Genomic DNA, 21,683 nt, shown 5'->3' on the forward strand with positions numbered 1-21,683 from the left:
TATTCTACATCACTCTTCTCTATCACTAAAAAGGGAGTGATGTTCACTTTCGTTTTCCTTTTTTGCATTGTTCTCATTCATTTTTGTTCTTTGATTATCTTTTATTTTGTTCAATTAAAGTTAAACAAAACAAAAAAAAAAGCGTTAATGCGGGGAAAGTGGACGTACGAAACCCTAAATAAAATAGTGGAGTTATTTAAGCCATAAGATTGTCCCTAATCAGTCTTATATTTCTGAGATGAGGGAGAGATTTGCACTTTTACAACGTCATCGGACAATTTAATCTTATGTTTTTTCTCAATGCACGTTTACCATGTGCGCATTCAATGTGCGGAATTTGGAATTGCACAGTAGGCGTAGCTTGTGGGAGACTTGCTTTCCCACTTCTCCCGTCTCTCTCACGAGTCACGAACTTGAGAATTAGGAAAGTTGGGCAAACCTCATCTCCCTCTCAATCTTTCCTCACGCCTAACATGATAACATCAAACTGTACTCACCCTAAACTTCATTATGAACATTTTTTTTTTTATCAACAGGATGGGGAATTCAAATTTAAGATATATTTCAATACTGAGAAGAGAAAGATGATCATTATAAATAATTGGCGATACACTCGTTATAGAATGTATTAGTTAGCATTGCGCTTAAAAGGTTGAATGGAGACAGTGCATCAAGCTGTTCACAACAACCAACTTGATCTTCTTCTCCAGGGATTGTAGATGAGGGAACCCTAGAAAAATTGCCAACTCCAACTACCATTTATGTACGATCCATATTAGATCTAACCAACTACCCATCCTACCTCCTCCACATTCTTGACAACCCATCTTTGTCTCAGTAATCTTTCAATAGCATGTTTTGGTCGACAAAAAAAAGACGAATCTAAAGTTCTAAACCATCCCAAATCTCATAGAAATAAAGCTAAATGCAAACATGTCTTTTCTTATGTTGTTGCAAATAAAGTGAAACTGTTCAAGATACCTAACTCCATACACATACACCATCCTAAACCCTAATTTGGTCAACCTCCTTCATTTGATAAAACTTAAAAATGCTGACTTCGACAGAAAAAAGGAAACCCAAACCTCTTCATGTAAGAAATTTTCTTAATCATCGCATCAAATGAGTGAGAATTCAACCATATCCCCCACTTTCCAAGACGTTTTTAATGAGAATTTCTCATGTGTATCAAACAATAGACTAGGTGAATCGTGAATTATTTCTTGTGGTCGAACATAATACAAATCCAAAAAGAAAAAAAAAGGTTCAACTATGTTATTGAACTAACAAGTTATTGTACTTTTGAAAATGAGCTTCACTTTACACATTTGACATGATTAAAATGGTTTAAATTGTAATTGACATTTGTATTAAGAGGTTAGAACTTAGAACAGATTATAACTTGCTTCATCAGTAAAAGTAAAGCCAAGAGAACGATTACAATTTACACGGAAAACGACATGTCGTTCTACCAATCTTTTTGCAATTTGTGCTTTTACTTTTGGAGGTTGTTTCTTGCTTTAAGATTTCAATTTCATGGCTTTTTGCCCACTCCGCTAACTCTAACATTCTCCGTCATATGGTTTCTGTTGCGCAAAACACCATCAAACATCACGTTCACTCCGTTACTCAACCTATCCAACCCATCAGAAAACGACGCCGTTGCCTTCTCCAGCTCTTTTACGACCTCGTCTAACCGCTCCTTCTCTTCCTTGTTCACTTCCGCAACTCCTGCCAGGTCATCCACGACCCCACACGCATCCTTAACACGTGTTCCCACGTCATCCAACTCTTCCAACATCCCTTTCAGTTTCTCATCATTGCTGCGCCCGGATCGCCGTTTGAACTCGGCCCAGACTGCCGATTCAAACTCGTTGAACGACTCGGCCCATGGAAACTCCGCCGAGGCTCGGACCCTAACCATATCCGGAGATCCGTGAATTGTCGACACCGCGATTCCAGCGATGAACACAGTTACCAGTCCCACCGCGCGCACTGTTCGACGCACGAGCTTTGCCACGCTCGAGATCTTGCCACGTGGCGCGTTGCTCAGGCGAGTCAGGCCCACGTTCAGATCTCTGACCAAGACTTCGGCGTTGCTCCGCTTTCCAAAGCCAGAAGAAGCACCGCGATCAAAATCGGATAGAGATTTGCGAGATCGGTGCAGATTCTCCGGCGACGGGAGCTCTTCACCCTTTCCGTCGCCGAGAAGGTGAAGGACGAAGGTGAGATGAAGGCGGCGCTGGCGAAGGCGTTCGATCTCGGAAGAGATGGAGTTGCAGAGGTCCAAGAGCTTGACGCTGTTGTCCAAATACCAAGCGAGCGAGTCATCGAGAGGCGGCGCGACCTTGAGATCGGAGATGAGGTTTCTCGCTTCGGAGTGAGTCGAGGCGAGAAAATCAACGGCCTTGGAGAGCCAGGACAAGCTGATGGACGGCGGACCGAGAGATTTCAAGCGGCGGAGCACAGCGTCATCAAAGGAGCTAGAGATGAGATCCAAATTGGATGGAACGGAATGTTTCTTAGCACCGCGGAAGGGAAGGAGTGACGGGAAGTTGGAGATTTCCGTTAGGTACATGGTCAGAGATAAGAGTGTTTTCAGGGAAAGGTTGAAACTTTCCGGGGAAAGATATATTTTCCGGGAAATTCCTAAATGTCGAGCCGACTGAAAGATAGGTACAAGCGGGCGGTGTGTGTGTATATATATAATATTGGACACACACAGGATTATAATACAGGGGGAGTACGGAGAAAGAGAGGAAGTTTGGCAATTGGCATGCAATTTCTGATGAGAAAAGCTCAGTGCTTTAGAAGACGCTGTTCCGACAAAAATACCCCTGCCTGCATTTTTAATTTACGATATTGCCCCGAGTCTTCTTGGAGGTTGGTGCTGGTTGCAGGTAGAGAATTGAAAAGGAATGCGCCTTTCTGTTGGACGGAAAGTTATGGAAGGGAAAAAGGTTATTTCGGGAAGAACGTGGAGGGTGGGACTATAGTCCGTATATTTCGGTGGTGGACTAAATTGACACGCTATTTTGATGAGTCTTCGCTTGCCCATCCGTCGTTTCTTCGGAACCGGATCTTCTTCGGACCTTTTGAAATTGAGCCTTCTAATCAAGGGATTTAAATCGTTGAAATTTAATTCAACGGCTATAAATAGAAAATTCTCCTAAAAATTATAATAATTATAGTTATTGGATCAAATTTCAACACTTTGGATCCTTTGATTAGGAAGCTTAGTTTACAAGGATCCAGTTCCATTTCTTTCAATTTAACACTTCAAATTTCTATTGTTAGAAGTCAGACCTATTATTCGACTCAAAGTGTAAACTAGAAGTCATACCTATTAATTTTTTTCATCCACTTATTATGGAAAGAGATCCGGTGGGCTTTTAAAATTTGATCTAACGGTTAAAAATAAAGAAGTTAGTAAAAATTTTTAAAAGCCATAATAATTTTTAAAGGTCCAGATCACTTGATCCCCAGACTTTGGAGGGAGATATCTGAAAATGATCCCTTTCCACTTATTATAACACGTCGATTTACTAAAAAATCGTAAAAATTGAATAAACAGTTTATAAAAGTAAAAAATTTAACTCAAATACAATTGAAAGTTTGAAACGGTATTTTGTCGTGACTAGCAGACTTAAACATGTTTATAACCACCTCCGAATTACAATCCAACCTTTTTCATAATCCATCCCAAAAGCACATACATTGCCACTTGCAAAATTGTTTAGGCATAAAGTGAGAGCCAGTGAGACAATTATAAAGTGATGCTGACATAATAAAACGAAATTTCTTCTTGCACTTTACACGCACGGGAAGGGAGAAAGGAAGTACTAAACGTATAACGCCTAAATATAATTAATATTGTAGGCTTAACTATTAATCCTTCTCTAATCTAATTTAAGGTGTGCTTGCCAATATGATTTCCTAACAAGCAAAACCTGTCGATGTTGTACTCCCACCAAACCTTTAATTTATTTATTAAATTATAAACCTAGGGATAAGTATAATGTTTGGGAGATCAATAGATAATAAATATGTTAATCAACACTTAAGTGATAATTCAATTATATTATTTCGTTTGCCAAATTTGGTTTAAAAATTTGGTCAGCCTAGTATTAGTAATTTGCTAATTAATCCATGATTAAAGGAAAGAAAAGAGTTTGAGCTTAAATTAGGGTCAAAGGAAGATCCCATTTTGATGTTTTGCATTACTGAGGATTGTTAGAGAATATGCTCTCACATTGGTTATATGACAAAATAATATACAACTAATATATGGAAGTTTCCACCCCTAATATCATCGAGATCTTTTCTGATAAAATTCAATACCTAGCAATATGTGATTAAGTTGGGACAACATCAGTGATGTTCGTGGTGGACTTACATGGGTCTACAAATTTTATCATGGTATCAGAGTAGACTATTCTTTCGACATGTCATGTGCCCAATTTAACGGGCTCAGATTTGTCTCCTTAAGTTAGCTTTCGAAAAGTTACGATTGCTTCAGCTTGTGTTGGCTCTAATCCTTGAATAATGACGGGCCCCTTGAAAAGTTGTGTTGGCACCTCGTTATGGAATTTCAAAGCTCATAGATGGTATCACGTATTCAAAATTGAACGAGGAGCCGTATGAGATGAAAATCTCATGAGGTGATATCTATAGTTAGATTGTGAGGAATCGCAAGCCATAACAGAGAGATTGTAAATGGGGATTCCATCAAACATGAGATGGCTTGTTGTATTTAATTACTGTATAATCACGGGATTAATACAAATTAATGGCATCATTAGTCGCTCACATGCATGATACAAGGCTCTACTAATACAGCTTAAGGCAATGGTTTCAATTAATTGATCAAGTTTCTTGGACTTTTTCTTCAACTAGGCAATCACGTACACAAAAACACAAATTAAAAAGTTAACCTTTGCTTATGCATTTAATTGCTATAATTTTATGTCGTCCTATGTCGGATTAAATTAGAAGGTCATGGGGCAAATTCTAACATCTGTAATAATCCATAGAGATAACGTCTGTGATCGGATAAAATATATTTTCAAGACTATAGAGCTAAACTACGTCGTTACATGGTACACATTTGCCCCAAAAGGCAATAGAAAATTGTTCTAAAAATTGGTCTAGGCGGCACCTAAGTGCTAGGCAGTGGAGGACCAATGCAAGTTAGGCCAAAACGTAGAGGAAAATTCAGTAAGGGTTAGGCGTCCTAGGCTGTGGCTAGTCGGCCTAACCCGCGGCCCGACTAGCACTTAGCGTTTTTTAAAACCTTGAGAAAAACTGATTCTGTTAAACATTCCTATTCTATTGTACTAGATATGAAACGAAATCATTCTTATCAGGTAATGGAATAATTACAAGCAATAAACCCCAATTACATACTTTGATCTCCAGAGTAAATATAAAAGGAGAATACACAAAATAATAACATACTTTCACTGTTTTACCCTCAGTAATATTTGAAACATGAAGGATCAACAAAGTCTGGGAAAAGCTCTACCGTGAGTTGGAGCGATAGTCGTCAAGACATTATGTTTTACCATCCTTGACACTTGCCCCTTCATTTGCCTGCACAGTTTCTCCAACTCCACCACCCTCCATTGCATCCTCTGCAAGTTTAACGACGTCGATTCCTCTTCTTCCGCACCGCCGGTCTTGTACCAAGCCATATCGGAACATGAATGGAAAAGAGAATGTGGAATCTGATATACAACCAGTTTTGGCTGTGTTGGTGTTATTTTGGAGTTATGAGAAATAAGTGCTTGAATGGCAAACCTTGCTGGGATTTTAGGATTCTTGGTAAGCTCTTTACATGCTTCTAAGCTCAGCTTCTCGTAATTTAGGCATCTGCATAATCTCGCCCGCTGTTCGAGCGAAAGATTTGGATGAGCCTGTCACACATTCGATCCAAAATAGACGATTAACAGTCAATCAATCACACTAAAAAATAAAAACAAAAGGGTAAAGAATTAAGGTGATGGCAATGGAGTGGTTACCTCAAGATAGACATCAATGGCTCTGTAGGCCGCATCAAAGCAGTCCCTAGCACAATCCGGCAAGCTCTCTGCAACTCCCAGAAACTTAGAAATCTTGAGATTCTGGTCAGGTGATATTTCACCCAAGTACTTATCAACCAATTTCCCAGCTTTCTTCAACCTCTGCACTGAAACTCCTTCGCCATTAACAAACACTCTTAACATCCTAATCACGAGATTAACATCATAAACTCCCCTGTCGTGCCCCGACACCAGCAAATCATCCAGCGTGGCTTCATCGATCATCCCACCAATCAACCTCTCCAACCCAACTTTGTACTCTTTGCTAATTCCAAATCCAGACACAATCCACAGAACCCAGAACAGAGCTCTGCATGAAAACACCTTTTTGCCCGCCAAGATCACGCCGTGAACCGCCGTGTCTGCGAGCCTCCCGAGCTCGCATTTCGAGTTCCCGGGTTTTCTCTGGGCTGAGATTTTCAAGTAGTGGAGGAGGAATCTGGTGAGGATCAGGCTGTTGTTTTTGGGTCCGTAAGCACCTAAAATCTGGAGGAGTTTTGCAATGATATTTGGTGGCAGAACCGCCACGTCGTCGAACCACCACGCTCTGCTGGACGAGCTCGGCCTGATCGATTTTGGGGTGTTGGAAGAGAGTCTGAACCCAGATGCAGTTTCCGGAGAAGACGAAGGCGACGAGGCAATGAGGTTGCTTACGTCAGAATTCTGAGCGATCTTTGTTAGCAGTGCAGTAATGAGTTTGTCTAAAAGACCGGACGAATCTGCGTAGTCGAAGAACGAGTGGCAGCTCTTCAGGCAGGCTAGTACGTCTTTCAACGACCACTCGAAAAGTCCATCGAGAAAAGTATTTGTTTTCTGCAACAAATTGCGGGGTGCAAGGTTCTCGGTCATGCCGAGGAAGATTGCAGAGCAGTGGAGGAGGCACACGTTTGAAACTGTGAGTGTGATTCTCCCATTGTTGTAACAGAATCGAGAAACCAACTCAAACCCGTCGGGGCCTCCGGGAAAGTCATCGATTTTGATACCGGAATTCTTGATCTTGGTTCCTCTCCTTTCTTGCTTGATGATCTTCTTCAACCTTGCCGAATATGTTGATAAAATCTCCTGCAAAAGAAGTGCGCTGTAATTAGCAAAAAAGTAATGATTTACTCCGAAACACCATAGAATTTTTCGTTTGATTACCTCGCTGACGAAGAATGTTTGCTGACCATTAATGTGGATTTGAAAATCGGAGACGTGTGGCATGGCGGCGGCGGCGGCGGCTGCTGCTGCTGCTATTGGAATTAACGGATTCAACAAATTAAACCTCTACCTGCAATTTGCATAAACAGAGACCGCCAGAAAATGGTTAAAAGGAAATATGCATGTGGTGTCAGAAGACAAGGGGCAAAAGTCAAGTGCCTGTACACAAATTTGGAGTGCACTGACTCCTCTTAATAAATAAAAGGGTGCAAGTTTTGTAATCCGAAACTTCGCCGGGTCCTTGAAGATCTCAGGAATTCATAAATCGTGTTCGTTAATATTATTTTAAATATTTTAATTTAAAATTAAATACAAATAGTATTTGATAAAAATTAACTACACGATATATATGAACAGATACAATTCACATATCTCATCCTCACCAAAAGGATATGAGCGGATCCTGTTGGCAAGTTTTGACCTTTAAGTAGCATCATCACTCATCAACATTGTTTTATATCCTTTAATTTAATCCGTGAACCATTCCCCATGAAAAGAGAAAAATTGGGGTTAATCTGATTGATCACGATCTGTATGGTATTTTTTATTTTATGATAATATGAGAATTTTTGTATTTTGATTTCATTTAATTTTAGATTTAGAGTTGTCTTCATCAAGCAGTCATGTCGAACTTTCTTTTTACTTTTATAGCTACATAATATGATGATTTTGTCTTGTTTATCTGAAAATAAGGGAAATTAACGTCACTTATGAACTGAATTACTCATGAAAAATACTCATTCAACCTCATTATGATATTATCCGATGTGAGAACTACCTTAATCAAAACTTTGAGACACAAAAAAATATTAGGGATTTAAATAAATGGTATGTTCTTGTCTAACCCTAACCCCAATTATCAAAGAAGAAGACAGTTCTGACCAGAAAGGAACAAAAACAAAAGGAATTAGGAAATCCGTCCAACAAGATTTTCATCCATTTGATTTAAATAATGTAGAAAAACACGTGTTGGTTCAGCAAATAGAAGAAAAAAAAAACAAAAAGATAACGTGGGGATATTTTTGTCACTTTGTAGATGACAAATTCTGCAAGTCAAGAAGGTTGCTCTCAAGTAATTGATATTGATAATATTCCTTTTGTCACTTAGTATGCTGTCGTTATAATTGAATTTATAGGTAAAATTTTCTAAATTACATGATATCGAAGAAGTTGATGATTGAATTATTACTTCAGTTTTAATTAACGTGTTTATTTTTTTGTTGGATACACAACATTTAATATTAAGCAGCTAAAAATATTTAAAAACACAGAATGAGAAAATCGGTTGATTGCCCTAATGATTAAGACATTTTCTTCAACTCAATGTGTCTCGGTTTCAAACCATTTCCTGATATACCGTAAAACGAGGTATTTTCCCTAAAAATGTCAAATATCATAGCATCAAATGATATGGCATCGATGCTTAGTCTACACGAAAAATTGGGACAAAAACGTAGAATTTTTACTTCCCAAATACGAATGCTGGATTAAAAGACGGATAAACCAACCATCCAATGACGAAAAATAACCCTTTCCCATCAGACAATTGATAAAATTCATAACTTAAAAAGAAATGTTGAAAGCAAAATTCTGATAGTGCAAATAAACTCATGGAAACCAAATTATACATGAATGGAGAGCAGATCACGGTTCGAAGAAAGCGGAGAGCAGAGACCCGTATTCCCCATTCGACTAGCTTCAAATGCAAAGTAAAACAAAGTTCAACACAAATGCAGCTCCACGGAGAACCAAAACTGGGAAACTGTCCCATAACCTTCAATAACGGTGCCTGTGCCGGTCCCGGTCTCGATCCCTGTCCCTCCCGTATTCTTTTTCTCGATCATAATCATAGTCTCGAGGCCTATCTCTCCCCCTATCCCTTTCCCTTTCTCTACTTCGACTACGATGCCTATAACCATCATCTCTGTCTCTGTTCTTGCTGCTCGGTCTATCATCGTGTTCCCTTCCCCTCTCTCTATTTCTCTCTCTGCCACCTGCCATAACATTTTTCAAACAAAGTCGATCACTAATCCAAACGCGGTTCTTGCTTGACTAAGAAAGCAGCAACAACTCCTAAAATCAGCTTCATTCAAGTGCTATGGTAAATAAAAATGTCCAAACATTCCAAGTAGAATCAAGAGGAAAAGGAAAAAGGAAAAAGGACAATCATGTTTAAGAATGCGATAATAACTAACATCTTATGTACATACCTCTAGAATAAGGATTTAAAATCTAAAAATCAAACCTTTATCAACATACTCCTAATTAAGAATAATCATGCCACAAAATGCATCCGTACCTATTTCCTCCACTTCCCATCCAGCACGTCCGGCACCTGGAAGAGCTCGTCCAGTTTCAGCTGGCTGTGTTTTAGCGCGAAATTTTTTCTTGAGGTTGCCAAACTCATCATACATCTCTCCATCATCCTGAGAATGGTATAAAATCACTTCTAAACCAGAACAAAAGATATGTATGTTCAAATAATGCTTATGCGTATAAATCTTACTTCTTCTGCCTCCCGCCTACGTCGCTTGATTTCCTCTAATTCTTCTTCATCAAGTTCCTTGTAACCACCACCACGTCCCCCCCTGTCAAATAGATTTAAAGGAAAATCAGTATATCTCTATAAAAGTCACAAGAATGTTTCAATACAGACTGAAAAATATTTCTAATAAAAGTAGAGAATCTAGAGATAACCTAAGAAAAGAGGAAAAACCAGCTTACTGCTTTCTTCATTAACCACCACCAAGGTGCATCTAATTCTTCAGCTAGATAGAAATACAAGAATTTATACGAGAATTTAAGGGAAAAAAAGGGGCAGAGTAAAGAAAGTGGATCCCTTTACCGTGTGAAACAAGACCAATTAACTTTTTTAGGAGAAGAAAGTATGACCAAATTTTCTTACAACAAATACAATAGCGTATAGCTTTTATTCAAAAGTGCTTTTTCCCCCTTTTGGATTGTGGGGGGAGGGAAAACAGAATGGTTCAACACATTTAGGTATGGACATAAATAGATAAGAATCAATGACAAGACCAAGACTGTGTACATATTTATATTTACGTACTATCAGTATTACACCATCTTCCCGCACAATGGATACCAGCAATTGATTGGCAACTGACAGAAGCATAGGTTGAAGTAATAGTAATGCAATACCTTACACCCCCTTCATTGTGACCCGGTTTATTAGTGTTGCATATATTGCATTTTGTACGCTTTGCCCAATTGATGTTGGCACACCTGAAACAAAAGAAGAAAACGAAGCAGTGTGAGCAATAATACACTCTGCATTTAAATGATATGTCTATGATACTGCTAAACCCAAACAAAGTAGAGTTAGCTTACGGAATGAATAATTATACCCAAATAGCATCAATTAGTAGGCTAGTGCACATATACCCATCGAACTTGGCCTTCAAGTATGAAACTTATAATGCTACATAAAATGGTCAACGCATAAAATTTCTCTGTCCTAGCAAGTAGCAACATATTAACCAAGGTTGATGCAAGATTCTACCTAACTTCCACAACCTCGCAATATGATAATATATTTGTAAGAATGTGAAGAAAATCAAAATCATATGAGAATGGAATAAAAGGTCCTTTAAAAAAACCAAGAAATCATGTTTCTACTAATTCCACCTCATTAACACAATATAAAAATACGTGACAAAACTTGGACTGAAACTTAAAAACAACGACGACGACAACAACAACAATAATAATAAAGAAAGAAGTGGCTTAAAACGAGGGAGGGAAGGAAGAATAAAACAGTCTTACATTGGACACGGCCAGTCATTTGGACCAAAGAGTCCACCTGTAGGAGCACCAACAGGACCACCACGGCCCCCAGCATCAACGCCACGACCCCTGCCACGACCACCACCCCCTGCGCCACCAGAAGCTCCGGTTGGTCGAGCACTTCCACAGCGATTGCACACACCACGAAATGCAAAATTCACATTGGCACAGCTGTTAGAAAAAGAGTATGAGAAGCTATTACAGAATAAACATTACATTTAAGAATGAAAATGCCAACAAAAGTGCAAGAAAGAGCTGCTCACCAATATCACATCACAGACCTTGTATTTGGACACGTCCAGTCTCCTTCTTGTTGCCATGCTTTCCCAGTAGCATCACCTCGACCTCGACCACCGCCACCACCCCCATTCGTATCCTGAGTAGCTTCCTCCGATCCATCAAGATCACCGCCAAAACTTGGATCAACAGCAGAGTTATGAGTCTGATCATCTTTGCTTTTGGACTCGGCTATAAAAACCCCAATGGTATTACCATGGAATTCCTTGTCGTTAAACCATTCAACGGCGGCTGATGCAGCATGTGGATCTTCATACGTTACAGTAGCATCTCCCTTAGGTTCGTCGGTCAATTTGTCTCGGTACAGCCAAATTTTCGGTCGACCCGTTCGCTTGTCTTTCTAAATGGTAGAAAGCAAGATTAAAAAGAGAAACACAGGAGAAACTGATGAGTTTTCCAGATATACAAAGACATTTATACAGAAGGTTAGTTAAAGAATAAACGGTAAAAATCGCTACCTTTAACAACCCAATGGTGCCAAAATGTTCAGCCAACATATTTTCATCAGTCCCCTCAGGCAGATTGCAAACATAAACTGACCCATTTGAGGGGGCTCCTTTTCCTGTATAGGTTGCCATATAGTTCCACTCTCATGAAATTTGATTGAGCGGAAACCCAACTCCAATCCTTCACAAAACAGATTAATTTTCAGTAAAACAGGCTAACTAGTTGTATCGAAATTTTCGAAGATATAAATTGTAAACAGAAAAGGCATAACGTTGTGCAAAAGATCGAACGCAGCAAAACAAACCAAGGAGAAAAACGCATAGAATCCATTGCGGAATATAACATTGCTCAATCAAATCCCTAAAGAATTATGATAAAACCCTTGTTGCAGAAACCCCTCTTCAATCAATTAATCGACACGAAACGAGCAGAAAACAAAAATAAAGGCATCCATGGATTCTCGGATCGTTATACAATGTGAAATGTTAAAATATCAGCACTTCCAAATTTCAATTTTCAAATTCCAAATCGTCGGAACAAAATCTACCTTACCTGAGTCCTAGACGAGGGTCGCGAACCTCGAGCCTCTGAAAGGTGAAAACACTAAACACAACTGTGCGATTGCACAATCTCCTTCAGCGAACCCTAATTGGCAATCGCAAACTGTGGGAGAAGATTAGGAGGATCAGAAGAGAGAGAGACTGGAAGCCCTAATTTTTGAAACTGGCGTTCGAGCTTCATCCACTACTCTAGCACCTATTATCGGATTTTGTAAATTTTTTTTTTTAAGGAAGGCTAATGGAGATGGTTTGGGAATTTTGATTTTAAGATAAAATAAAAGGTAAAGTAAATATTTTTTTGTGTAAAAATATAGTTTTTCGTTAAAGTAAACAGTACATGCAGTTTTTCGTTAAAGTATTTTTTTATTTTTTTTAACAGTAATTTTTCTTTTATTAGGATCATTTTTGAGAAATTTTTTAAAATAAATTTAAATTTCGAAATTTACATATACATTTTTCTTTAATTGTATAATAACATATTTCACACTTTGTATTCCTAGTTCAATGAAAAATCTCTCTTAATTTTTCAATAAAAAGAAAGTATTATACTAATCATATGATATGTTTTTTTGTTGAATCCCTTTTCAGAATATGAAGTTGATAGTTCTTTAATATTAAAACAAAAATATCACACCCTTGGTAATGACTGTAGGGAGCACTCCCGCTCGTTTTGCTAAAAATTCAAGCGTATCCTAACAAGGCATTTGCCATGTGCTTGTTCAACAAGTGATTCTGCGACTCATAAGCACTTGTGACTTTTCCTACCAAACCATTCTTTTTGCCCTTCTCAAAAGTTAAAAACTCAAAATTAAAGGGGGAAATGTATTAAGTGAAAAAAAAAAAATATATATATATGACAAAAAGAGTGAAACGTAAAAGATTCGGAGGCAACTGAGAAGGATCGGTTTAGTGAGAACTGAGAAGGCAAATTGGACATAAATTTACGAGGACTAGGGAAAATTAACTTGAAGTTCCAGTCTCTAAGCTTTAACCAAAAAAATCATCGCCGCTCGTGAGTACCCCTAGATCCGTAGGGATTCCTCCCAGCATCAATAGAACTTCTACTTTTAGCATCTGTTTTCCTATCTTCCTTACGACCAACTGCTGACTTTTGCTTCCGCAGCATCTCCTCAGAATATCGTCTCCACAAAACTTCCCTCTCTTTTCTTGGCATCTTGTCGTATCTGGGATCCATCTTTAGAATACGTTTAGCTGTTGACCACGAATTAAGAACTGTTTTTCCATCTTCTGTCTCTTGGGACGCTGCTTTTGCAGTCAAGACTTCGGCCAACAGAGTTCTGAACTCATGTGCACATCGCTAGAAAAGCGAAACCAATAAAGTAAAAAATTACAAAAGCAGCATTTTTCAACTGGAACAAGTTATAAACAAAAGACAATTTTTAACAATGATAACAAAATTGAAATCGATTGAAGCACCGGATTATATATTACCTCGTTTAGCATCTTTACATGTTCCCAGAAGAGCTTTTCCATGTCAGATGGATCTAAATCAGGGTTGGCTGCACGCCTTTGCGGATCCTTCTCCAGTTTAGGCTTAGAGCCTGTCCAAGATGTCTGAGTATATGATAAGCCAAAAGGTTTAATAATCTATCAACACACGATACACCACACCATACCATAGTAAATGTACAGAAATTCATAGCAGATGCGTAGCTTAAGCTAATGAAGCTAAAACCAAGTGAACAAAGGATAATACCTGAGGATCTTTAATTGTTTCCACAAGTAGAGCTTGAAAAGTAGCAACTGCCTCCTTCCTGCGAACTTTCAGTCGCACCCTCTCTGTTTCTTGCTCTTCTCTTTCCTTCCGCTTCCGCAGTTCTCGTTCCCTTTCCCTAAGTTTGTCCTGAAAGCCAAGGGAAACAAAATCTTTAGCATTCTTTTTTTGAAGTACACACTCCTAGATGCAATACAGTTTTATTCTCTCTTTTTACAGATCATTTAGGTTTTTTGTCAACTGTTTTGAAGAACTAATTCTCAAAATCCCCACCAACACACCATCTGAAGTGACAGATATATGTTATGCATACATATTTTCTTTCAAACAAAATTGAAGAGGTATAGGTGGGAAAGGCGAGAGCCTTTCTCATCAAGTAAATTTATCATTACCTATTTCCTTCTTCTAATAAAGGTTTTCTTATAGGTCCCATTCGCTTATACAGACAGAAAGAAACGAGGAAGGAAGAGGATGAGGGAGTTCCTAACAAATGCCTAACAAATGCAGATGCACTATTTTTACCTGCTCGTCACGTTTAGCTTTTGCCTCTCGTTCTGCTTCCTCTTCCACAGCTTTTAGTCCCGATATATGCTCATTGAATAAAACTTCCCTATCCTCATGCCTAACATTTTTGTACCTCGGATCATTCCGCAGACTATCTTTCACCTACAGAAAGTCCCCAACATAAAATAAGTTCATATAAATTTTCTAGCACACCAAGTATCTCATACATTCAAAAGTTTTTTTAATCAAAAATTTCTTAACCTGTATCATTTACATTTTAAAATGAAAGGGAGAATAAAATTGAAACAACTAACAGAAACAAAAGTATTAATGAAGTTATAGCTTAAGGATAAAATTCTACTTTAATTTTTTGCTGGATGCACGCTCATGATTGACCAAAAAGAAGACACACTCGTAGAATTATACCAAAAGCATCCAGAAGTACATTGTCTGGAAGCACTCTTCAACACATCAAATAAACCACAAGCTGATGTAAAATGCACCTACCCTGGACCAACGAGAACTAACAGTAATATCTCCTTTCTCTTTAAGCATGGACTTAAAACCAGCTGCAGCAGCAGCACGCTCTGCTTGAGCCTTTTCTTCAGTAGCCCTCTTCAATGGAAGGACCCTACAAGTAGAATAGAAATCATGGAACAGAAACCATTACTATATCCCCTCAAATCAGTTCAGAAGTCGATATTTTTCTTCCAGTGGACATCTTGTCCTCTATGTTGTACAATTTAGTTAATTAACTATCTTATTTCCTATTGAAAAAATAAACGAATAGAGGACTAACTACACAATAATATATGTAAAACACCATGGATACCGATCAAAAGTCTCCTTATTAGGTGATACCTTTCATTCAACAAATGCTCCCGATCTTTGCGATCTAAAGCCTCAAAGCGTGGATCATTGCCCCATTTCTTTCTGAAACCTTGGTAATCAGTGTTATGGTCAATATCCTGAAAATTTGAAAGTGACTACATAAGCAATCTCCAAATCCACAGTTGAGCTAATAAGATAGACATAAGAAAGCTAAAATAAGGCAATCTACACGACCTCCGATGCTTCATCCAATAACTGCTTAAATCCCTCTATTGCAGCCTTCTGAGCTGCTCTTTTTTCCTTTCTCTCCTCCTCTGCACGTGTTTTAACATAGTGCTCAAACAAGGACCTGCGAGCTTCATGACTTGGGATGGCCTGCAACAGTAGAGACCTTTAACAATAGAAGTGTAACGCAAAGAAACTTAACACAAACTTCTTAGTCTGGCATGACAGAGATCAACAATAGATAATACTGGCAGAGAAAAAGAAAATACCGCATCTAAGGCAGTATCTGCCCAGGAGGTCAGCACTGACTGGAAGATTCTATTGTAAAGCCTCATTAATTAAAGTTTAAACCTTTCACGACACTTACAAATTAAAAATTAAAAATTAAAATAAAATTTAATAATAAAATAAAAGCGATTTGGGTATCAGTTATTAACATGCACCCTGAGTCAATTGATTAAGAATTGACCCAAATATTGGCAGAAACAAATTCACTCTTCCAAAAATTAGCAGATGCATGAATCCAAGAAACCTGTTCAAGCAGTTCCAGTTATAGGTTAGCCCCATAATTTCCAAACAATGAAATTCCTAATGTTTGGACTCAACAAACCTTAAAGCGTGGATCAAACACTATCTTTGGCAGTTCCTTCTCCCACTTCGAGAATGGTGCCACTCCCCGTTCTTTGAGCATCTCCTGTATATATAATTGCCAGATGATTAGCATTTCTCATTAACCACATTTAAAGTTGGAAATAAAACCAACTTTACCCAATTCAGGGATGGCTGTAATCGAAGTTACGTCAAGGAGAAAAAAGTACAAAGCAGCAAACCACACTTTCTATATGCTATAGGTCTTAAGTTGAAATCTTCAAAAATGATCACTAGTATGGATGTCCAAAAGTCAATTGACTCAAAACCATGAGTATAAAGAAAAAAGAAAACATTCAAACTTAATTCCACTATAAGAGACTAAGGGTACAATACGCACCTCTGCAATTTAATGTTCACATTAAATTTTCGTGTAGTAGAAGACTAGAAGCGACAAAGATACCTTGAATTGAATAATACACTCCTCCTTTGTTGGCCCACTGTCTGCATCCTCTGAATCTGATGAGGAATCAGACAAGTTTCCATCTCCATTAGTGTCTTTCAGCTTATCTTTGCTATTCTCGCTTTGCTGGCCCTTAGGTGTACTCTCAACTCCTCTTGCACCATTTGATTCTGATGGTGCTGAAATTGGTGAAGATGTAACAGGATCCTGCAACTTCCTTTTAATCAGATCAAGTGCAGAAGATGTTCCCTGCACAGCTAAGGGTTTAAAAGGCATGGCTTCCCGGCCACCCGTGTTAATGGCTGGAGCACTCAAACTAACTGGAGCAGATCCCTTTTCAATCATTAAATTATTATTTGGCACTGATATTGTATGTACTTTTGGCACGTCACTATCCTGCTTATTTCTCAATTCAATCACTTCATTTGGGATCTGCCAGCTACTTACCTGATCAGAGAAAAACAAGATACAATAAGGTCTGTAATATTAGTACTAACACGTATTCATACAACAGTGTTTCTGAATACCCCAGGCGTTTCAATAAACAAGTAATACAGCCCATACCTTGGTTTTGCTGTTATGGTAAAACTTTTTTCCATCACTGGTTGTGACCAATACCCAATCAGTTCCAGTTAAATTCACCCTAAACATAAGAGAACCAAAACAAGAATAAAAGAACATTCTTATATCGCAAAAACATTCTGAAACAACTTTAATATCCAAAATACAACAGATAAGTGAAAGAAGGAAAAAAAAAAAAAAAAAAAAAAAAAAGGGAAACCCCAACAGGATAAAGTAGAACTTACGTTGAAACTGGAGTTGGCTGCATAGTAACCTTACCAGGCTGCACAAAAAAACAGTTGAAATTAATCAGACACATCCCCAACAGCAATGGTCAAATAAAGTCATGCATGATGCCTAGAAAAAGAAAATAAGCAATTATTTCAAACCAGATCTAGGGACACTGAAACTTTAGATCTCATCTTTTAAATAACTCCCTATTCTTACCTAATACAGTTCTTTAAGAAAAAGATTAGGGTGGGAAAAAAAGTTATACAATGAAATCCTTATAATCATAGCATTCAGAGCATTTAAAAAGTCATCTCCGGTCGAATAAAAACTAATGATGTGATTTTTCTACAAATTTTATGGGAAAACAGGGAAGACAGCTAAACTAGCACACGGTATACAATAGGAAACACTGCAAGATCTAATATTCATATGCAGTAGGCCAAATACGTATCACACTAAATATACTAGCATGTCAACATATAAAAAAACAACCAATATATAAGTCATAAATTGCGCATGAGAAGATAAGGGACCAAAGCTCCATACCTACAGGGATATGAAGAAGAATATGGTCCACTTTCTCACCACTTATATTGGAATGTGGACACAACAAGGTGCTCTGGTTAAAATAAGATATTATTTTGATAGAATGAACATGATAACTTCAAGGCCTGAGAATGAAATGCAGCAGCAATAAAACAAACCTCAAAAATATTTCAATCTGCATCTTAGATACATTTGGTAGTTAATTTAGGATTAGGCATCTTGCAAACTGAAATTTCACAAAGTGTTCATATCACATGAATCTCAAAATTAATAAAATTTCCACATACCTCCTCCCTAAATCCAGGAGGCTTATCATAAGTTGATTCACCGGTCAAAGCATTATAATAGTATACAACACCTGTCTCTGTCTTGTGGGCAGTCCAGGCATCCAATTGTTCATTGACAACAGCTCTACTATCGGTACCTGCATCATGGAATTGTTCCTGTCATCTATAAATGGCCCATACGCAATGTAGCATTGATTAAGTTATCATCGACGAAGGGGAAGGATAAACCAATAGAGAGAGAGAGAGAGAAGAGAGAGCCCTAATAGATTGTTATAAGGTCAAATAGTGTTTACCAAGTATGAAAGCAAAAGCATACCAACGCCAGGATGAGGTAATTCTTTCTGCATCCCTGAAGACCCTGCCAATTGATGACCAGAACCAACGGAAGACAAAGAATTTGCTACAGTATTTCCCACAGGAGTGACACCAGGAGGCTGAGAATCAGGTAAAGGAACAGAAGAGAGAGGCATAACATGTGCAGGCAAAGGAAAGGGACCAGGAAAGGCAGCAGGATATGGCAAAAACGTTGGCCTAGGTAAGCCTCCTATCTGTGGGGACGGAAGCCAGGGAGCACCCATAGCAGATAAAGATGGGTACGGAGCACCTACATGTGGCTGAACTGCTGATGACGCAACAGGTACTGCTTGCATGTTAGGTCTAAGGGCTACCGAAGAAGAATCAATAGGTGCAGACAGTGCAGTCGGATTAAAAGATATTTGCACTGAGTGAGCTATTCCAGGGAGGCCAGGTGTCCTGGGAGTTCCAGGCATTCCAGGAGTCATGTTGAAAGATGGGGCAGTGGGAATCCATGAAGCTTTTGGTCCCGCATTAGGAGCTGATGATATATTCACTGTGGAACTTGAAGTAGGAGCAGGCAAGGAACCAGAATGCAAACTAGTTGAGGACAATGAGGCATTACCAGTTTCTTGTGCAGTAGCAGGTGTGATATTCTGCAATCAACAAAAGATTTAGAACAACTAATTTTTTGGATAAAATCAAATGACTTGTCAAGTTAACTTTCCATCTGGATATAAGCGAAGGGTATACAGCAGATAAAAAATACAGCAATAACTCAATGACAGCCTTTTCCTTTTGGGAAAAGGATATAAGAATATAAATATCGAAACAACAAACAGTCATTTGCTACCGATTGCAGCAATACTCGGTTAATCAAGATAAATTCATGTTCATTCAAAGAAATGACCCTCACCGTGCCAGACTGAAACTGCTGGCTATTAGGGAAAGAATAACCAGATTTTGGAATGTTGTATGAAAAAGGACTGGCAGAAGACGACAAGCCATGGACTGGGGCCTGAACCATTGGAGATGCTGGCGGATTTGATTTAATTGCCTAAATTAGAAGAAATGTCAAATTTAGAACCAGAGATGAATTATAATTTTGATTTAAATGAGGTAATTTTAATACTTACAGAACTAGGAGATGACTGCTGAGGCGTCCCAAAACTAATGTTTGCATTAGGAGGCACATTGTAAGAGAACGAAGGTGCTGGAACAGCAAAGCTGGGTGCATTGCCAAATTTAGTCTGCAAAGGTTCTTGTACTGAATCATTCACAGAACCACATTGGCTATTAGACGTGGTTGGGCCTACACTTGAAGCAGGTGAAGCAGCAGTTTGTGTTGAAGCACCACCAGCAGGTGAAACAGATACAGATGGCTTCACTTCCTGCGGCAACGAAGCTGGCGATGCCATTATTTGATCTGCATACGATAAGTCAACAAAATAAGAAAAAAAAAATCACCCGAGTCATAAGCATACACTTCATTTTGGAAACCAAATCCTATCTTTCCAGGCGTAACAACAAGCATGTTAATTGTTTCTAGGACATCCTGTAAGTTGCACAACGGACTTGCCTCGATTTAGGTTTTTCTTTTTATTTTTAACCTAGGTTCCTGTTTTCATATTTCTAAGTCAAAAATGTGCTCTAACACGAGTATATGCATAATATGTCTGAATAAACCCCACCCTAACTACAAGGGACCTTCTCGTATCGTACCGAAATTACTTGGGTATCAGCTTCAATGCTAGGTAACTATTGAAGTAATTTAGGGCTGATATGGTATTACTGTCCTTCGAAAAAAAAACTATTTTTGATATGCTGTGAGAATAAACTCATTTTTGCTGCTTCACATTTTCAGTTTTTTTTCATCCAAAACTATGAAAATAAGCTATTTTTAAGTGTTTACTAAACATCTTTTTAAGCTCAGCTTTTTTTTATACCCATTTTTTATAAAACAACCTCGTTACCAAAACAGTACTTAATAGATTTGGTACTTCAACTATTTCAGATGCAGAGCCAAAACCCTAATGCACATCAAAACTGCTCGATTCTATTTCATAAACTAGTAAATTCATCGCCATACATAAAAATCTAGTTCGTGAGGCACAAAGCTTTGAGTATAAATTAAGTAAGCGTAACCAATTTCCTCTCTGATAGTTTCTCAATAAAATATTTTCTCGGGAAACAAACGGAGAGCAATAATTGTGCAACTAACCGGATTGCGAAGGCAGAAACGACGCGTCAGAAGATAGAGATTATCAGAGAGAAGAGAACGGCGGAGGTTTGTTTGGTCTCCCAGCCACAGCTGACGGTGAGAGGTGGCGTTTCAGTACATCTTTGCCGTCGTTTTAACTTTTAAGCCCACAGGGGGAGAAGTGAGAAGGAGCGCGCGGGTGGCAAGTGGTGAGAGTACGGAGGAAGAGGTGAATTCAGCTTCAAACCAAAAACTTTTAAAAAACATTATAAAAACAAAAACAAGCAAAGGTAAACGGGGGGTGGAATTAGGGCTTTGCAAAGTAAACGGACCCAAGTCAACCCGACTCGGTCGGAACTTTGAAGCCATGAATCAACTCAATCCGATACCCCGTATTAAACCCGGCCCGAAACAACCAGAACTCATGTTCCTAACTCAATGTTAAGTCCACACCCAATAGTCTTCTAAAATATGAAGGCCCAGATTGAGATTGAGGCTCAAGTCCACCAGCCCATTTGCAACATGATTTTTCTATTTTTTTCTTTTTATATTTTGAGAGCCAAATTTTCTTCTTTCTATTGGTAAATAAAATAAAAGTGAAAGAAAAATCGGTAAAAATAATATTTTTTAAATCTCAAATGTCGAAATGATCAAATTTTCAATAGTATAAGGAATAAATTTCATACAAGCGTTCAATTACCGAAATGTTATTGCAACTAAGAAAGAGAAAAAGACACGCTAAACCTTAACACTGTAATGTGGTGTGAGCCAATGACTTTCCGATGACTAATAACGGTTTAATGGATGAATATGGATCCAACCATCAAGTT

At 38.3% G+C, this 21,683-nt stretch overlaps 4 protein-coding genes across 5 annotated transcripts; all 4 read right to left on the bottom strand.

Annotated features, from left to right (window-relative positions):
- Nucleotides 1-1,257: 1,257 nt before the first annotated feature.
- Nucleotides 1,258-2,891, bottom strand: LOC137737763 (protein BPS1, chloroplastic-like). The gene has a single exon (XM_068477317.1). The coding sequence runs from the start codon at nucleotides 2,576-2,578 to the stop codon at nucleotides 1,535-1,537; it is 1,044 nt and encodes a 347-aa protein (XP_068333418.1). The 5' UTR covers nucleotides 2,579-2,891; the 3' UTR covers nucleotides 1,258-1,534.
- A 2,571-nt stretch (nucleotides 2,892-5,462) lies between these two features.
- Nucleotides 5,463-7,408, bottom strand: LOC137736419 (BTB/POZ domain-containing protein At3g19850-like). Its single transcript, XM_068475689.1, has 3 exons — nucleotides 7,221-7,408; nucleotides 6,021-7,142; nucleotides 5,463-5,915 (listed from the first exon to the last, which is right to left on the bottom strand). The coding sequence occupies exons 1-3, from the start codon at nucleotides 7,281-7,283 to the stop codon at nucleotides 5,499-5,501; spliced, it is 1,602 nt and encodes a 533-aa protein (XP_068331790.1). The 5' UTR covers nucleotides 7,284-7,408; the 3' UTR covers nucleotides 5,463-5,498.
- Nucleotides 7,409-8,795: 1,387 nt separating this feature from the next.
- Nucleotides 8,796-12,604, bottom strand: LOC137737825 (transcription initiation factor TFIID subunit 15-like). Of its 2 annotated transcripts, none has more exons than XM_068477392.1 (8): nucleotides 12,381-12,604; nucleotides 11,840-12,008; nucleotides 11,366-11,721; nucleotides 11,064-11,255; nucleotides 10,440-10,523; nucleotides 9,787-9,868; nucleotides 9,580-9,706; nucleotides 8,796-9,274 (listed from the first exon to the last, which is right to left on the bottom strand). In XM_068477392.1, the coding sequence occupies exons 2-8, from the start codon at nucleotides 11,957-11,959 to the stop codon at nucleotides 9,057-9,059; spliced, it is 1,179 nt and encodes a 392-aa protein (XP_068333493.1). In that variant the 5' UTR covers nucleotides 11,960-12,008; nucleotides 12,381-12,604; the 3' UTR covers nucleotides 8,796-9,056. The 2 variants fall into 2 exon arrangements, with proteins under 2 accessions (XP_068333493.1, XP_068333492.1); XM_068477391.1 differs by having other exon boundaries at nucleotides 12,376-12,604.
- A 620-nt stretch (nucleotides 12,605-13,224) lies between these two features.
- On the bottom strand, nucleotides 13,225-21,094 carry LOC137736979 (pre-mRNA-processing protein 40C-like). The gene is made up of 16 exons (XM_068476310.1): nucleotides 20,875-21,094; nucleotides 19,790-20,079; nucleotides 19,570-19,710; nucleotides 18,676-19,309; nucleotides 18,360-18,496; nucleotides 17,541-17,578; nucleotides 17,299-17,377; nucleotides 16,735-17,181; nucleotides 16,294-16,377; nucleotides 15,693-15,833; nucleotides 15,489-15,595; nucleotides 15,135-15,258; nucleotides 14,646-14,789; nucleotides 14,106-14,252; nucleotides 13,841-13,963; nucleotides 13,225-13,706 (listed from the first exon to the last, which is right to left on the bottom strand). Exons 2-16 carry the CDS (start codon nucleotides 20,069-20,071, stop codon nucleotides 13,389-13,391), a joined length of 2,946 nt encoding a protein of 981 aa, XP_068332411.1. The 5' UTR covers nucleotides 20,072-20,079; nucleotides 20,875-21,094; the 3' UTR covers nucleotides 13,225-13,388.
- Between the last annotated feature and the right edge of the window lie 589 nt (nucleotides 21,095-21,683).

This window comes from Pyrus communis, chromosome 6, assembly GCF_963583255.1.
Source record: "Pyrus communis chromosome 6, drPyrComm1.1, whole genome shotgun sequence".
NCBI classification, from domain to species: domain Eukaryota; kingdom Viridiplantae; phylum Streptophyta; class Magnoliopsida; order Rosales; family Rosaceae; genus Pyrus; species Pyrus communis.

What these genes read in the sequence shown, in the direction of transcription:
- LOC137736419 (XM_068475689.1), bottom strand. Translation starts at nt 7,283, where the DNA reads ATGCCACACGTCTCCGATTTTCAAATCCACATTAATGGTCAGCAAACA. An exon ending in AAACATTCTTCGTCAGCGAG is followed by an intron (nt 7,143 to 7,220) that starts GTAATCAAACGA and finishes CTTCTTTTGCAG; the next exon opens with GAGATTTTATCAACATATTC. An exon ending in CCATTGATGTCTATCTTGAG is followed by an intron (nt 5,916 to 6,020) that starts GTAACCACTCCA and finishes AATGTGTGACAG; the next exon opens with GCTCATCCAAATCTTTCGCT.
- LOC137737763 (XM_068477317.1), bottom strand. Translation starts at nt 2,578, where the DNA reads ATGTACCTAACGGAAATCTCCAACTTCCCGTCACTCCTTCCCTTCCGC.
- LOC137736979 (XM_068476310.1), bottom strand. Translation starts at nt 20,071, where the DNA reads ATGGCATCGCCAGCTTCGTTGCCGCAGGAAGTGAAGCCATCTGTATCT. An exon ending in AGTGTATTATTCAATTCAAG is followed by an intron (nt 16,378 to 16,734) that starts GTATCTTTGTCG and finishes TTATATATACAG; the next exon opens with GAGATGCTCAAAGAACGGGG. An exon ending in ATGTAAAGATGCTAAACGAG is followed by an intron (nt 13,707 to 13,840) that starts GTAATATATAAT and finishes TCGCTTTTCTAG; the next exon opens with CGATGTGCACATGAGTTCAG.
- LOC137737825 (XM_068477392.1), bottom strand. Translation starts at nt 11,959, where the DNA reads ATGGCAACCTATACAGGAAAAGGAGCCCCCTCAAATGGGTCAGTTTAT. An exon ending in GCACCATTGGGTTGTTAAAG is followed by an intron (nt 11,722 to 11,839) that starts GTAGCGATTTTT and finishes TCTACCATTTAG; the next exon opens with AAAGACAAGCGAACGGGTCG. An exon ending in AATGACTGGCCGTGTCCAAT is followed by an intron (nt 10,524 to 11,063) that starts GTAAGACTGTTT and finishes CTTTTGTTTCAG; the next exon opens with GTGTGCCAACATCAATTGGG.